At 40.4% G+C, this 16,182-nt stretch overlaps 1 protein-coding gene across 2 annotated transcripts in view; it reads right to left on the reverse strand.

Annotated features, from left to right (window-relative positions):
• Positions 1–16,182, reverse strand: part of pkd1a (polycystic kidney disease 1a) — a 160,432-nt gene that overhangs the window by 36,679 nt on the left and 107,571 nt on the right. The window contains exons 18-20 of one of the 2 annotated variants that reach the window (XM_060899130.1): positions 12,579–12,725; positions 7,170–7,310; positions 490–778 (exon numbers count right to left, since the gene is read on the reverse strand). In XM_060899130.1, the coding sequence (XP_060755113.1) occupies positions 490–778; positions 7,170–7,310; positions 12,579–12,725 (577 nt within the window). The remainder of the gene's footprint in view (positions 1–489; positions 779–7,169; positions 7,311–12,578; positions 12,726–16,182) is intronic. The other variant, XM_060899131.1, reaches the window with a different exon arrangement.

Below are 16,182 nucleotides of genomic sequence, written 5' to 3' on the forward strand. Positions count from 1 at the left end.
TCTCTGCAAAATGTTCTCTAAAATATCCTGATGGAAGGTTCACCACTTGCTTTGAAATATCAGTCACACTGTTGAGTCTCTCCACCTGTCCTCCTTGTCCATCTACCTGTCTTTGGTCCACATGTACTTGCTCCACCTGTCTTCCCTGTCCATGTCTCACCTGATTTAGCATCACACATTCTTGCTCCTTCTGTCTCACCTGTCCATCTACCAGTCTTCAGTCCACACATTCTTGCTCCATCTGTCCGGCTGTGTCTACGGTCTGTCTTACTCGTCATTGTGTCCCAAGTTGTTGCTCCACCTCTCTCATGTACCCGTCTTCAGTCCACGTCTCACCTGATATGGCATCCCACTTTCTTGCTTCACCTGTCCCACTTGTCCACCTACCTGTGCTCAGTCCATGTCTTACCTGCCACTTTCTTGTTCCACACATCTTACCTGTCCGTCTACCTGTCTTCAGTCCACATGTTCTTGCTCCACCTCTCTCACCTGTGCATTTGAAGTGTACTCTGTCCAGCAGCGTGTGCACCTCTGGCCCCTCGCCGTCAGCCCACAGTGAACATGACCCCCCAGCTGGTGGCATGTTCGGGTGGAGCTCGATGTTGGCCACACCCTCCTGCTCCATGCTGTCATCGGTGACGTGCAAACTGAAGACGTAGGTTTCGTTGTCCCGCAGTATCCCCTTCCTCAGCACCAGGTTCATGCTGTCCTGGCCAGTTGTGGTGGTGTTCAGGTCCAGAACCAGCGGCTCATTGTGATGGTTTACTGCCGTCCAGCACTAACAAAAACACAGAAAGCACACATGGCATCGGGTTTAGACTGTGCTAACAGACGTGTCAGTCAGTGGAGGTCCTGATGATGTGTGTCAGCAAGAGCAAAGGCGCACAACGTTGATTCATTTTCTATAACGGCAGCTCTGACAGGAGCGCAGCTAGCTGCAAATCAGAGGTTTAATCATTTATACAAAGAAAGTTGTCTAATCATCAAAATTATACAAGAAGATTAAAACACCTTGGAGCATGCAGTTTTGGGAAAATAATCAAGTTCAGGTTGGTTACAATATGTCTGCTCCTTCACACCATACCATAGTTGATTATTTTCCTCTAACAGCATATCGCTGAGTGTTTTATTACCTCTGGCAACTTTGTTGGAGGATGTTATGTTTTCGTCTCTGTTTGTTTGTTTGTTTGTTCCCAACATAACTCAAAAGTAGTGGATGAAATTTGGTGGAAAGGTGAACCATGGGCCAAGGAACAATCGATTAGATTTTGATGCAAATCTGGATATATCTGCAGATCCAGGATTGTTTTGGGTTTTTTCCCCAATGTAACTCAAAAAGTAGTGAACGGATTTGGATGAAATTTGGTGGAAAGGTGGACCATAGGCCAAGAAACAGTCAGTTAGATTTTGATGCAAATCTGGATATGTCTGCAGATCCAGGATTGTTTTGTTTTTTCCCCCAACGGAGCTCAAAAAGTAGTGAATGGATTTGGATGAAATTTCGTGGACAGCTTTAACATTATCCTCGGTTCAAGTGATTTGATTTTGATGTTGATTATATATGGCTTGGCAGAGGTATGCACTCTACTCTACCGAGTGCCCTTTTAGTTCCTTATATAACACCTTCTGTGTCCTTGTATAGATGGCTAACCCCAGTGCCATGTGGAATACATCACGTCCAAACAATGACATCATTCCCTGTACTGTCTCGGGTTTTCCTTGCCGGTTTCATTCCACAGTCATGACAGAACACGCCAAAGTAAACATTTAGAGATGAAGAAGAAGAATGTCCTTGGGGGGGATTAGGGGACATGATTGAGCACCCTCTCCAATGACTTTATCTCTGTGTCTGTGTCTCGGCTTAAGCGTGACTCACAAGAGACCAAATACAGACTTCACACCTGTCACTGGGACTGGTGAGGTCATAGTGCCATTCCCAGCATTCCCTTTGGATATGATATCTGCTATAAAGCTCAGCGTTACACGAGGCCATTGTAAGGAATGTTAGAGACTGGAGGCTCCTGAAGACAAGACCATTAGAAACAGATTTCAACCACAGGACTTGGTTTTTGAGTGATGCAGCTTTCAAAAAGAATAGATAACTTCTTTGATAAGATTTGGTGTTGTTGTAATCGTATTTTCTAGATAATAATTCAGTCTAAAATATGATAAACCTTGCAATTTGTTGTATTAGACTCTTTTTGTATTTGTTGATTCAATACAACAGCGTTTCCTGCTAGCTATGGGAAGTTGTGTTAGTAATACGTTCGATAACATTTCCATAAGTATTGAAATAGAAGCCTACCGTAAACTGCAATGAGGCTAATGAAAAAAAAAAATAATATAGTGCATTCTTTGCTAGGCTAGTAGGTTTGAGAATATTCAAGTGGGGAAAAAGCATTTCTTTTAATCTGAACAATATAGTAATAGTATAGTTTGTAGACGACAAAGTGGATCAGTGTCTCGTATTCTTGCTCCACCTGTCCATCTACCCGTCTTCAGTCCAGGTCCCAAGTGTTACTGTGCCACATCTATGGGACGTTCTGTGTTAGCAATATGCCCCATAACATGAGACATGCGTTCCATGTTATGGGACATACATTTAAGAATTACTTAGATACATTTGAGCCACGTTATAGGACACGTAATAATGACCTCAACAATTACAACTTCATATATTTACGCAAACAGGATTACTACAGGAATTCGTACTTTATTAGAACTGCAGAACGACGGAACTCATTGCCGTCTGGTACTAAAGCAATCAATACACTTAGTTTGTTTAAGACCAGCCTAATTAAAATTTATGTATCCGAAGCAAGGCACGTAACCGTGCAAAGGCAAACTGCAGTATCTGCAGAATCACTGAATTGAAGTAAACGTCAGTTTGCCTTGGTTTGACATGGTACATTTCAAACACTCGCAACTAGAAGCTGGAGTAAGGTAGAGCCTTTCGCTAACTTTCACATACCATAGAACAGATACGGCACCTAAACTTCAAACACAAAACTCAATTTCGCAGAATATGCAGATACTGCAGCTTTCCTTTGCACAGCAGCGTACTGTCCTCCAGGCTCGAAATTAATCAGACATATCATATATTTAAGTAAATATTGATACCATAAAGCTAATTTTTAATTTGTGCTCACGCAAACTGTTACTCTCATTCAGGATCTTTCTACTTCTTCCCCTTATCAAAAAGAAGTATACTTCAAGTTCATTTTATTAAGTATAAACATTAAAGTTGGGGCGGCACGGTGGTGTAGTGGTTAGCGCTGTTGCCTCACAGCAAGAAGGTCCTGGGTTCGAGCCCCGGGGCCGGCGAGGGCCTTTCTGTGTGGAGTTTGCATGTTCTCCCCGTGTCCGCGTGGGTTTCCTCCGGGTGCTCTGGTTTCCCCCACAGTCCAAAGACATGCAGGTTAGGTTAACTGGTGACTCTAAATTGAGCGTAGGTGTGAATGTGAGTGTGAATGGTTGTCTGTGTCTATGTGTCAGCCCTGTGATGACCTGGCGACTTGTCCAGGGTGTACCCCGCCTTTCGCCCGTAGTCAGCTGGGATAGGCTCCAGCTTGCCTGCGACCCTGTAGAAGGATAAAGCGGCTAGAGATAATGAGATGAGATAAACATTCAAGTATATTTCCTTAAGTATACTTTTGTGTACCAAGTATACTGATATCAATGTATTTACAGTATACACTACCGTTCAAAAGTTTGGGGTCCCTTTGAAATGTCCTTATTTTTGAAAGAAAAGCACTGTTCTTTTCAATGAAGATCACTTTAAACTAATCAGAAATCCACTCTATACATTGCTAATGTGGTAAATGACTATTCTAGCTGCAAATGTCTGGTTTTTGGTGCAATATCTCCATAGGTGTATAGAGGCCCATTTCCAGCAACTCTCACTCCAGTGTTCTAATGGTACAATGTGTTTGCTCATTGCCTCAGAAGGCTAATGGATGATTAGAAAACCCTTGTACAATCATGTTAGCACAGCTGAAAACAGTTGAGCTCTTTAGAGAAGCTATAAAACTGACCTTCCTTTGAGCAGATTGAGTTTCTGGAGCATCACATTTGCGGGGTCGATTAAATGCTCAAAATGGCCAGAAAAATGTCTTGACTATATTTTCTATTCATTTTACAACTTATGGTGGTAAATAAAAGTGTGACTTTTCATGGAAAACACAAAATTGTCTGGGTGACCCCAAACTTTTGAACGGTAGTGTACTTGTAAGTAAACTAATCTAATACTTCTTGGGACTAAGTTGGCCCACTTTTAGTTTATAAAAAGTATACTTTAAGTCGAAGAGAAGTAAATGTTGACTATACAACTAGTATTTTTTTTTTATTTTGTACTGCAGGTATACCACAAGTAAACTTCTATACTAATAGTTTACTAGTTCTATACTTGTAGTCCACTCTTTAGTTTACAAAAGCGTACTTCATAGTGTACTGGAAATATACTATGAGTTTACTTGTTTTATACTTCTAGTCCACTTTTTAGTTTACTAAAGTCTACTTTGTAGTATACTGGAAATATACTATTGGGTTACTCGTTACACACTTCTAGTCCACTTTTTAGTTTATAAAAGTATACTTTGTAGCATATTGGAAATATACTATTAGTTACTGGTTATATACATCTAGTCCACTTTTTAGTTTTGAAGTTTACTGCAATTACCCTTCTAGGTATACTATTACAGTAGTTTTCTAGCCCTAACCCTTACCTCATACACACTACCAGTAGACAACTTAAGTGTTTTGTACCTGAAGTTACAATGAAGTTATAAAGGTAAGAATTCACAAAATAACAACAGATACTCAGGATTAAGAACATATTCATTTTCTTGAAAATTAAAATTTAAAGCAACATTGTATTAAATGCCAAAGTATAAAAACATGGCAATGACAACTGAAATTGACATCCAAGCTCTAAAAAAAAGAGAAAGAAATAAAAAAAATTTAAATTATCCCACTCAGGAGAAATTGGGGGGAAAAAAAAAAACCTTACATGGAACCACAGACATACCTAAGAGTCAACAATGCTGAAGCACAACTACAGGGCAAGTCCACTTAAACATAAAGCACAAATATATTTTAATACTTTATTACACTTTGGTTAAGTATACCTTGATCAAAAGTTTAAGTACAAACTTAATATACTTAGACTTTTCTATATACTTTTCAGTATAAGCCAAGTATACTTGTGTATAACTTTATTAAGTATATCTCTGATAAGTAAATAAAAAGTAAACTGAATGCATACTCTCATATTTTTAATTTAAAAGAAGTATACCAGAAGCACATTTGAATAAACTTGTTTTTTGTAAGGGTCTTCTTATTATTATTATTATAACGCTTTTTAGGATGCTATTTCTCCCTTGGCTTTCAACCAATCATCACCAAATTTCACATGAAGGGTACCTCTGGGCTGAATTACATTGCTACAACTTTTGGTGCTGATCTGGATCACCGACCTGGAATGATCCATGAAAAACAGGCTTTTTCCCCCTCACTAAGCGTCATTCTCTATCTCTTACCGTTCTGGATCTATAGGGTATGGTGACCAGACGTCCTGGTTTGTATGAGCTAGCACAAATCACTGTGACTTTATTCACAGTATCTCTCTTTTCTATTTGTAAGTGCAACACTGAGAACTGAACGTGCAACCTCCTGCACATTGGTGCCTTCTTACACATTCTCAGTGTTGTAACTTACCATAATTAGTTATATTTTTGCCTCTATCTATTGCTGCCTCATTAATGTATATATTTTCCTATCTCCAAATAGAATTTCTTTAGTTTTTAAATAGTACATCTTATCCTTTTAATAAGTAGGGGTTAGGTCACAACTGGGAAGAAAGTTCTGTTCTGTTCCTTTTCCCGTCACACCTCTTTATTTAGTTTCTTTGTTAGATGTACTTGATCATTTTTGGTGTCTTAGTTTCTCAGTATTTTATTGTAAATTTGTAACAAAGCCATTAAATTAAACAAAACTAAATTATACATGACCGTAAGTACTGCAGTAGACAGCCGACTGTAAAAAAAATAAAATAAAAATAAATAAATAAAATTTAGCCTCAATGAGGCTGGAGCTCGTAGCGGCCACTGTTGCTGTGTGTGAGTTTGAATTCCGATCACTCCTGTAGGAGGAGGAGCGATTTTTATGAAATTGCATATGACCCCTGTGTAGCCGCATCCATGGTAGGTGGTGCCACCTGGTGAACAACTCTTGTTGGAATGACTTTAGAGTCTTCTGGGTGAGTTTCAGTGAAAACATCCTAGCAGTTTACGAAGAGTAGCGTTTAATGTGACGAGTCACCCAAAAAATTTCAGATGCCCTTAAAATCATAAATAAGACAGGTGGCGCCACCATCTTGACAACTTTTATGCACAGCCACCTGCGGAACATTGTATGCAAGTTTGATCGAAATCCGATAAATTGTGGACGGATGACGATAAGGGATGGACGATGTGTGATCGTATAAACTCATCAGGCCTGGTCTACGGCTGGATGAGCTAAAAAAAAAAAAAACTAATAAAATTGGAAGTCGGTGATTTGAATTCAGTAGCTTTCGGTCCACTAAACAAAATTAATTGGGTGCCAGGAAAATTCTTTTTCTGACCTACACTTGAAAAATCTGAAAGGCAGCCTAGCTTAAAAGATATTTTCTCTTAACAAGAAAAAACATTTTTCCAGCACAGCCTTAAATATTACATAAACTGACACAGAGGTTTTGTAAATACTGTACATACGCTGAAAAGCTTGGCATCCTCCAGTTACTCAAACCTCAAAATAACTTCAAAATGACCGGACGTGTTTACAGTGTTACGACTAAGGCACGAAACTGTCGAGGATGCTTGCTATGAGCTGTTAATAGTCAATAGAATGAATCCAGAAGAAAATTGGAGAAGACTGTTCTTTCACAGAGCTGAAGAAGGAGGAAAAAACTGCCAGTCAGATTCACAGTGGGAGATTAGAAATACATTTGATGCTGCGTTCAAAAAATGTTATTGAGTTTTCTTTTGAACCGTTTGACCAAGGCTTACTTTTACTGTTTGTATGATTCACCCTTTTAAAGGACAAAGGGATATAAGCCTTTGCACTTCAGTGGACGTGTATTTAACTACCAGTCTTGGTGTCATAGTTGGAGTGAATGAAGTGCCTCCTACCCCTCGGTAAGAACCCTGACAGTTGCTGCAGGTCCCCGCCAGGTAGACGTAGGAGGTCTGGCTGATCTCATAGCGAGACTGAGCTTTACACGACACACACTCCAGAGAGACGATGGGGATGCGACCGCTCTTCACTAACACCTGAGGGAGGAAAAATAAAAGAAGAGAGAGAGAGACAGATATACTATAGTTTTTTACATCGCTGTAATCAGCATCACATTCTTTCATTTCTGCCTCGTTGCAGTTGCCATGGCATCAGTGCTGCAAGAAGAGCAAAGAAGAAACACGGTGAACCTGTGGACAGAACAAAACATGAGGCTGATGTAACTAAATGTCAAAAAGCACTTAAGACAAGATGAAGGAAAAAGTAGAGTGCAGCACTTAACACAATATCACCTCTACAACCAGGAAAAAAGAAATAATAATAACACTGATCGGGGGCGGCACGGTGGTGTAGTGGTTAGCGCTGTCGCCTCACAGCAAGAAGGTCCGGGTTCGAGCCCCGTGGCCGGCGAGGGCCTTTCTGTGTGGAGTTTGCATGTTCTCCCCGTGTCCGCGTGGGTTTCCTCCGGGTGCTCCGGTTTCCCCCACAGTCCAAAGACATGCAGGTTAGGTTAACTGGTGACTCTAAATTGACCGTAGGTGTGAATGTGAGTGTGAATGGTTGTCTGTGTCTATGTGTCAGCCCTGTGATGACCTGGCGACTTGTCCAGGGTGTACCCCGCCTTTCGCCCGTAGTCAGCTGGGATAGGCACCAGCTTGCCTGCGACCCTGTAGAACAGGATAAAGCGGCTAGAGATAATGAGAATGAGAAACTGATCGGGTCTTCAGTGGTCAAAAAGACGGGTTTTGAAAAAGTTCACTGGATAATTAACCTCCTAAAAATGCTGGACAGAGAAACGCTGAGTTTAATTCGCAAATTAAAAAGCAAACGACTGACTTACTGACTGTTTTTCACTCTCAGACTTCAAGCAATGCAAAAACGACGGACTGCTTTTCAGTACAGAACGTTTCCAACAAGTTACTAATGAAAAGCAGTGCCAGTTTTCTCAACTGAATCTTCTCCATTAGGATAAACATCATTATTCTATTCACATTCACTGGATATGAGCAATCGTGCGCTCTGATTGGCTACTCTACTACTAGGATATACCGTGAGTAGAGTAAAACAAAATGGCGGAGCATGTTGCTGAACCAACCAAGGACGAAATAAAAACTCGACTCGAGAACAAAACCCCCAAAAATACAAAAAAAAAAGCAACAAAATATGGAATGAAAGTATCTGATTGTAAGAACGTTCCCCCCCCCCCCCAAGAATTATCATCATCACATTTTTCACAAATTGCTCCTGTCATTTCACAGGTTTGTTTACATTCTTCATCTTTAAGCATTAAAATTTGTTGAAATTTTTTTTTTAGACTGGGTCAAAAGCGCAAAGAAATTTGAAAATTACAGAACTGAAATGTCCAACAAGAATTAAATAAATGTCTAAAACTATTCTATACCTCGGGACGACAGCAAGACGGCGCTTTCAACAAAAAAAACGACACTAAAGTCAATTCGTGCCGCCATCAGTAGGTTTTTAAGAAGTCCACCTAAGCAGAAATGATTTTGTCGGAGGTTTTATTGATCGAATTTGCAAAAATAAATAAATAAATAAATAAATAAAAATGCTCAGTTTCTCAAAATCCAGTGAATGTGGATAGAATAAAACGGTTATTCCACTCAATCTTGTCGTACATGGATTATCGACGACTCAGTGCTACGCACCTCGTTGGCTATCAGCTCATGTACGACTCGATTTCATGGAATAACTGTTAAATATGTTAACGCCAGGGTACAGACTTTAATTCCTAACAAATCCCCAGTTCTCCAGCGTACATTACACCATAGAATGGATTTGGAGGTGAAGTAGAAAATACTTAAGTTTTGGCTGATAAAATATCGAACCGCACAAACCTTACTGCAGTGTCCAACTTCACAGCTCCAAAGGAAGTCGGTTACTCGAAGCGGCAACATCTAACTTCTGATGGAATCTAGAACCTGATTGGTTGAAATTAATTTACAGGAATACAAACTGTCCCAAGTCTCCCCCATCCCAAGTCTCTCCTCCCTCATCTCATCTCATCTCATTATCTGTAGCCGCTTTATCCTGTTCTACAGGATAGGCAAGCTGGAGCCTATCCCAGCTGACTACGGGCGAAAGGCGGGGTACACCCTGGGCAAGTCGCCAGGTCATCACAGGGCTGACACATAGACAACCATTCACACTCACATTCACACCTACGCTCAATTTAGAGTCACCAGTTAACCTAACCTGCATGTCTTTGGACTGTGGGGGAAACCGGAGCACCCGGAGGAAACCCACGCGGACACGGGGAGAACATGCAAACTCCGCACAGAAAGGCCCTCGCCGGCCACGGGGCTCGAACCCGGACCTTCTTGCTGTGAGGCGACAGCGCTAACCACTACACCACCGTGCCACCCGCAGAGAAGAGTCTTGCTCCAGTAATGTATCAGTCAGAGACATTAATCAGGACATCTGTGATACTATGACTGATTGAAGGTCTGCGCTACTTCTGACAAAACCCTGCTGGGGGATAAAATAAATAAATTCACTCTTCACTACTACAGGAAAGCGATCTCCTTCTTGTAGGTACAACACGATGATTACACCTTATTAAGCTGTGGCCATGATGTAATGATCTTGTTCCTTTCTTCTAGTGAGTCGTAGACGTGCATTTCGCAAATGCTTGTTTCTTCTTAATTAAAGATGTCACAAGTGGTGGTAGTGGGTGGGGCTATAACTTTTTAGCTCCGTCCACTTGTGGAACCAAAATCAGGCTTACAAGGCATTGGGAACAGCGACAAGACAGTATAAAGGATTATGGGTAATCTCAGTTGGGCTGTTTGGTGGAAATGAGAGAGCGAGAGAGAGAGAATAAGTGAAAGGGAAAAGAAAAGAATGATGGCAGCTATTCTACTGAATGGAAATGTTTCCAGATTGTCCTTGGAATTAGCAGTGATAACTTATTACTAAAGCAGCAATACCTTGAGATTTCATTTCAATGATAAACAGCAGAGAAGACGTGGTTTCCATCACGAACAGATCGTGCACGAGGAGAGAGGAAAGAGAATATTATAAAGAAAAAAAAAACCCCATAATTTTATCAACCTCTTCTCAAGAGTGGTTGATAAAAACACTTCTCCACCTAATCACATTTATTCCTTTATTATACATAACGTCATTATGTAAAATTTGAATCGATGATGATGATGATGATCATCATCATCATCATGCAAATCACAAAGATCCAAGGAGACAAGATTCTCCCCCCTCCTGACATTTTGCTTTTCGAAGTCCCATTATTTCTTCTTTCTCTCCTTTTATTTCTGAATCATCACCAACATAATAAAAATAATTACTGGCTCCAGGCATCATGGCCCTTTGCAGAATCTGAATGAAGTTGATGAAGGACAGGCAGTTCGTTCGCTGAATTTCAAGTACATTTTGAAGAAAGGACGTAAAAAAGAAATCGAGTCTGTCGCCTGCTTGGGTCTCAGACTGCAGGCGTATCGAGTAAACTTTTCTATCTTGTCTATAACATTATCGACCAGAGCGCCAGCGAGGTAGCAGCTCACACGGCTGCACCATGAGAAACCAGACTCGTTTATAATTAGCTAAGTCGTTCTTCATGGGTACAATTAGAACAATTAGATCTGCCAAACAAAATAATCAGAATCAAAATCCGTCGAGAACTCAGGGAGGAGTAGCAGTTTTCCTCCAAGTTTGTTAACCGGCCTGATTAGCAACTCGTTAATGAGAAATTACAAAACCAGGGGGTAATGTTTGTGCACACTGATTAGATCTTCCAAACAAAACAATCAGAATCAAAATCCACTGAAAAATCAGGGACAAGTAGCGATTTTTGTGAATTGTGGACGGATGACGGACGGACGCTGCGTGATGGTAATATCTCATCGCTCTACGGCAGGTGAGGTAATAAATGGAGATGGAAAGGATAATCAGTGGGAAAGAGATTCAGAGATTCAAATAAGGAATTTCTAAATTTCTAACTGTGATTAGCAATGCCAGCAGCGCTTGCTGTGAAGTAAGCGCCTATTCGTTTACATAGTAAATTGAACATTTTCGATCGCCATGTACCAAAGTTAAAAATACGTTCTGCTTCACAAGAGTTGCGTATTTTATAGAAAAACCCTGAATTTTCAGAATATGCACTCAGATTTGCATGATATTGCTTAGATATTGTGTTTCTGAATGTTGACGGTGAAACTGCTGGGCGTGGCCATGCTGGATTTTGGTCGAAAGTCGATGATGTGCCGATCCTGTGATTCTAGACTCTGGCTCGCTTTCTATTGTTCGAAACTGCCCAAAATCGATACTAGGGAAAAATGATGACCCCTGGCGGGCCTTTTCACGGTAATTTTGGTCAAACCAGAAGCCGGCCAGAGCCCACGGAAGCTCTAGTGATGGTCAATAGATGTGTGTCCTTCTATGGAAAACAATACAAATAGTGGATTCTGGGGGATAGTGGAAAAAAGAAGGTTCAGGGATGTTAATAATATTGTTTTGAAGACATTACATTGGATGAGAAACATGTCATACATAGTGCTTTTGAGCATCGCCCTTTGTATAGTAACCTGTGGAACTATGCTGCTACCTTTTGCCTTGTTGTGCCATCAGTATGCAATAAGGGGCATCTGCATGCCAATTAGTCGAGATGAAAGTGATTTGAGTAGTTTACACCATCTCACTATGCAAATAATGCAATTAAATTTCAAAATAAATTAAAAAAATACTGGAGCAAAAGGTTATTTTTAAACTCTGAGCAACTAATAGATGTGTTTAGGGCACAAGAATTGCTCTTGAAGGTGCTTTATTTTACTTTCTCGAGATGGATGTATATTGTTCAAAGTGGCCAATTAAGGTTTATGAAAAAAAAAATTTAATTTCCAAAAATGGAAAATTTCAAACGGCTATAACTTCTGTTCTGTTTAACCTAGGGGGGAAAATAAAACCAGTTTTGAATTCAGAACTTCATACTCTTTCTTTTGGTATGCCACACTCCTTAATCACAACTAGATTTACAAATGACCTGTCATAGCTACTGTGATGCAAAGTGTCATGTTTTAACTTTGACCCCCAAGACAATTAGCGAGATCCTATGGAAATCCTGAATTACTAGCCAGCATTTTACGCATTTCTGATGGATGCCAATGGACTACTAAAAAGTAACCGTGCCACTGGTCAAGGTTTTAAGTTTCTATAAACAAGGTGATGCACCTGCAATGCACACGTAGAGAACGTTTACAGAAAGGGAATAAAATTAAATTCTCAAATCCAGAGCGTATACGACATCCCGTCATGTTAAACCAACGAGCACTGACCTTCTGCGTGGTGGATTCTGGAGACATGCCATCTTTGCTGACGGTCAAGCGGAAGGTGTACTCGACGTCCACCTCCAGCTCTGATCCGGAGATGACCAGATCTTTTGGACCCAGTCTGAAGTTCAGAGTAGAGCAGTGAGAGGCTCCCTAAAAGAGATTTAAATAAAGGGGCGGGGTTGTTTTTAACACTGCTAAAATGGACCATTATAAGTATTCATCATATAATCGAATACTTAAAAAGAAAAACCACCACCTTTCCGTATTAGTCCAAATATTAGTACTTGGCTTTATTGGCTTATTATCATTTATATTTAACAGTTATTCCACGAAATCGAGTCGTACATGAACTGATAGTCGACGAGGCGTGTATGTACGACAAGATTGAGTGGAATAACTGTTTTATTCTCTCCACATTCACCGGATTTTGAGAAACGGAGCATTTTTATTTTTTGCAAATTCAATAAATAAAAACTTTATACAAAACGTCCGACAAAATAATTTCCGCTTAGAATGTAAACAAACTGGCGAAATGACAGGAGCAATTTGTGAAAAATGCGATAATAATAATAATAATAATTCCTGAAAAAAAACATACTTTCTTTTATATTTTATTCCATATTTTGTTGCTTTGGCACGGTGGTGTAGTGGTTAGCGCTGTCGCCTCACAGCAAGAAGGTCCGGGTTCGAGCCCCGTGGCCGGCGAGGGCCTTTCTGTGCGGAGTTTGCATGTTCTCCCCGTGTCCGCGTGGGTTTCCTCCGGGTGCTCCGGTTTCCCCCACAGTCCAAAGACATGCAGGTTAGGTTAACTGGTGACTCTAAATTGAGCGTAGGTGTGAATGTGAGTGTGAATGGTTGTCTGTGTCTATGTGTCAGCCCTGTGATGACCTGGCGACCTGTCCAGGGTGTACCCCGCCTTTCGCCCGTAGTCAGCTGGGATAGGCTCCAGCTCGCCTGCGACCCTGTAGAAGGATAAAGCGGCTAGAGATAATGAGATGAGATGAGATTTTGTTGCTTTTTTTTGGGGGGGGGGGTGTCCTTCTTCTTTAGGGTTTTTTTTTTTGGCAGTTGGCAAACCAACTTAAAGGTGCATTACTGCCACCGACTGGGCTGGAGCATTTTATAAGCGCTATTGGGGGAGGGGGGGGAGACGACACACACACAACTATATTCTTTTAGCCATTTCTGTTTCTTTTAAGGACTTGATAATTTTTGGGATTTCGTTTTCGAGTAGTTCTTATTTCATCCTTGGTTGGTTCAGCAACACGCTCCGCCATTTTGTTTTTTTCTACTCATGGTATATGAGCTGATATCCTAGTAGTAGCCAATCAGAGCACGCGATTGCTTATATCCAGTGAATGTGGTTAGAATAATATTTTGTATCGACATAGTCCTAATTGGGATTTTTTTTGTTACAGTACATTAATTCCATTTTGTTTGAAATCACTGAAAGAATATAAGGTAACCTTGAACTATTGTCTCGAGCCTCCTGATGTACTTCTACCTTAAAAAAAAACCCCAAAACCTCTCTTCTTTAAACTGTTTGCCGAGCTTCCTCATCGCTGCACTGATGTATCTGCCATTTCCTGTTTTGTCTCTGTGGCTCCCAGACGTCCATCTCCTTTATCTGTCTAACCGGAGAAGCTACAGTAAGCTCCGAATGTCTCGGATAAAAATAAAAACCATTTCCTTTCTTTATTTTTCTTCTGCTTTTCACTTTCTTGGGCCATTTCATTTCAAACCCCTGCTCTGAAGTATAAGATTAAGGTTGACACCATTGACATTGCATATTTTCTGAAATGAAATCAAGCAGCTCTGCGGATTTGAGCTTTTAAATATTCGAGGTTCGTTCAGTGATCTATAGCTACTGTAACTTCAATTTACTAAAGGTGGCGAGTCCAATTATTTTTAGTTCATTGCCATTTCCAATAAAATGGCCTTTAAAATATGTTCTCAGGAAAGGTATAATTGAAGGAAGAACCTATCTTTCCTTTGTGATATGAAGATCCTACTTGCATTTTTAATGATTAGTTGATAACTTCTGTTAACTTTAGTAGTAATCAATCAGGGAAATTCCTTCGACTTTGCCTCCATGGTTTACACTAATAGTCGACTTAGTAAGAATAAACCCACTTTCTCCATCTGACTGGCATTTTCCAGCATTCCAAATTGTTTAGACGTTAAACTGGAACATCCAAAAAAAAAAAAAAATCCCACTGCCTGAGTCTCTGCCAGGAAAGGAGAGCGCACGCCACAGTAATCTTTTTTTTTTTTTACACAGAAGGCAAAGGTTGGGAAAAAGACAAGCCAAGCAGGAGCAAACAATCTCTCTGTGGCCATATTAAGAGGCAAAGAGAAAGAGGAAAATGAAAATAAATCAGCCTTAATTATCTTTTCCAGTGATTTTACTGGGCAAGTATCTGCGTTCTTTATCCTCTGGTGGGTAATTCTCACCAGCTAAGCTGTGCTCTGACTTTTCAACGTTTAAAGCTAGACGGCCTTTCGATTTCATAAAATCGATGAAATTTAGTTCCGTCTGAAATGTGGTGATTGTGATAGATATTTATTTCTGTAATATCTCACAAAATATCAGGCCATTCTGTGGCTGGGAAGTTATTTAATTTGAGGGGATTAAAGCAAATAACGTGCATGAAATCGCTCGCTTGGCGCAGTCAAGCAGACAGAGGAAGTCCGTGTGCGCATGCGCAGGTTTCCCTTCTTCTTTTGGGTTTTACGGCAGCTGGCATCCACAGTGTTGCATTACTGCCATCTACAGGTTTGCCTTTGAGCGTGCACTGACAGTTCCATCATTCTGTCGCTAAACGAACAGCTGATCACACCGAGGTGCTCACTGAGCGCCCATATTTATTAGTTTGGTCCTGCGTTTCCTTTCCTTCATATATAGCATCACGTCTTTTCTTCTCGCTTTCTGTTGCTGTAGGTTTCATTCGCACACCGCGACTTGCATCTTCCATTTTTCTCTCCTGTTTCAAATTTCTATCCCACAATGCCTTGCGTGAACGGGGAAAGCCCACCACGTGATGCATGACGTAGTATCTTGAATTGGGTCATGGTGAAGCAGGAAAAAATAGCGGAGAATTTAGGGCCACGTGGACCTAAATGTATTAATTGTTCTATTTACAAAAAAACCCCCAAAACATAATAAAATTGGAAGTCTGTGATTCGAATTCAGTAGCTTTCAGTCCACTAAACAAAAATAATTGGGTGTCGGGGAAAATTATTTTTATGACCTACACTTGAAAAATCTGAAAGGCGGTCTAGCTTTAAAGAGGCTCTACACAACCATACATTAGTTAGAAAGAGAAAATAAATGAATAGCTCAAAGTTGGATTATATACTGTACATAATACAATTTAGGGACTCACTGTTATAAGTATAATCGTTGATGGGTGGCATGATGTGGCCTGATGTAACCAGCCTGTAGTTGATTATTTTCCAATAACAGTATGTCACAAGTGTTATATTCCTCTTTCACCACATTGAATTGCACTAGAGTACTGTCCAGGAAAGGAACACATTTTGCAACATCGGTTCGAATCTTGGAGTCGATGTAAAAGGCTGAGCTCAGACCTTCACAGGTCTCTAG

Source organism: Neoarius graeffei, chromosome 18 (assembly GCF_027579695.1).
Source record: "Neoarius graeffei isolate fNeoGra1 chromosome 18, fNeoGra1.pri, whole genome shotgun sequence".
NCBI lineage: Eukaryota > Metazoa > Chordata > Actinopteri > Siluriformes > Ariidae > Neoarius > Neoarius graeffei.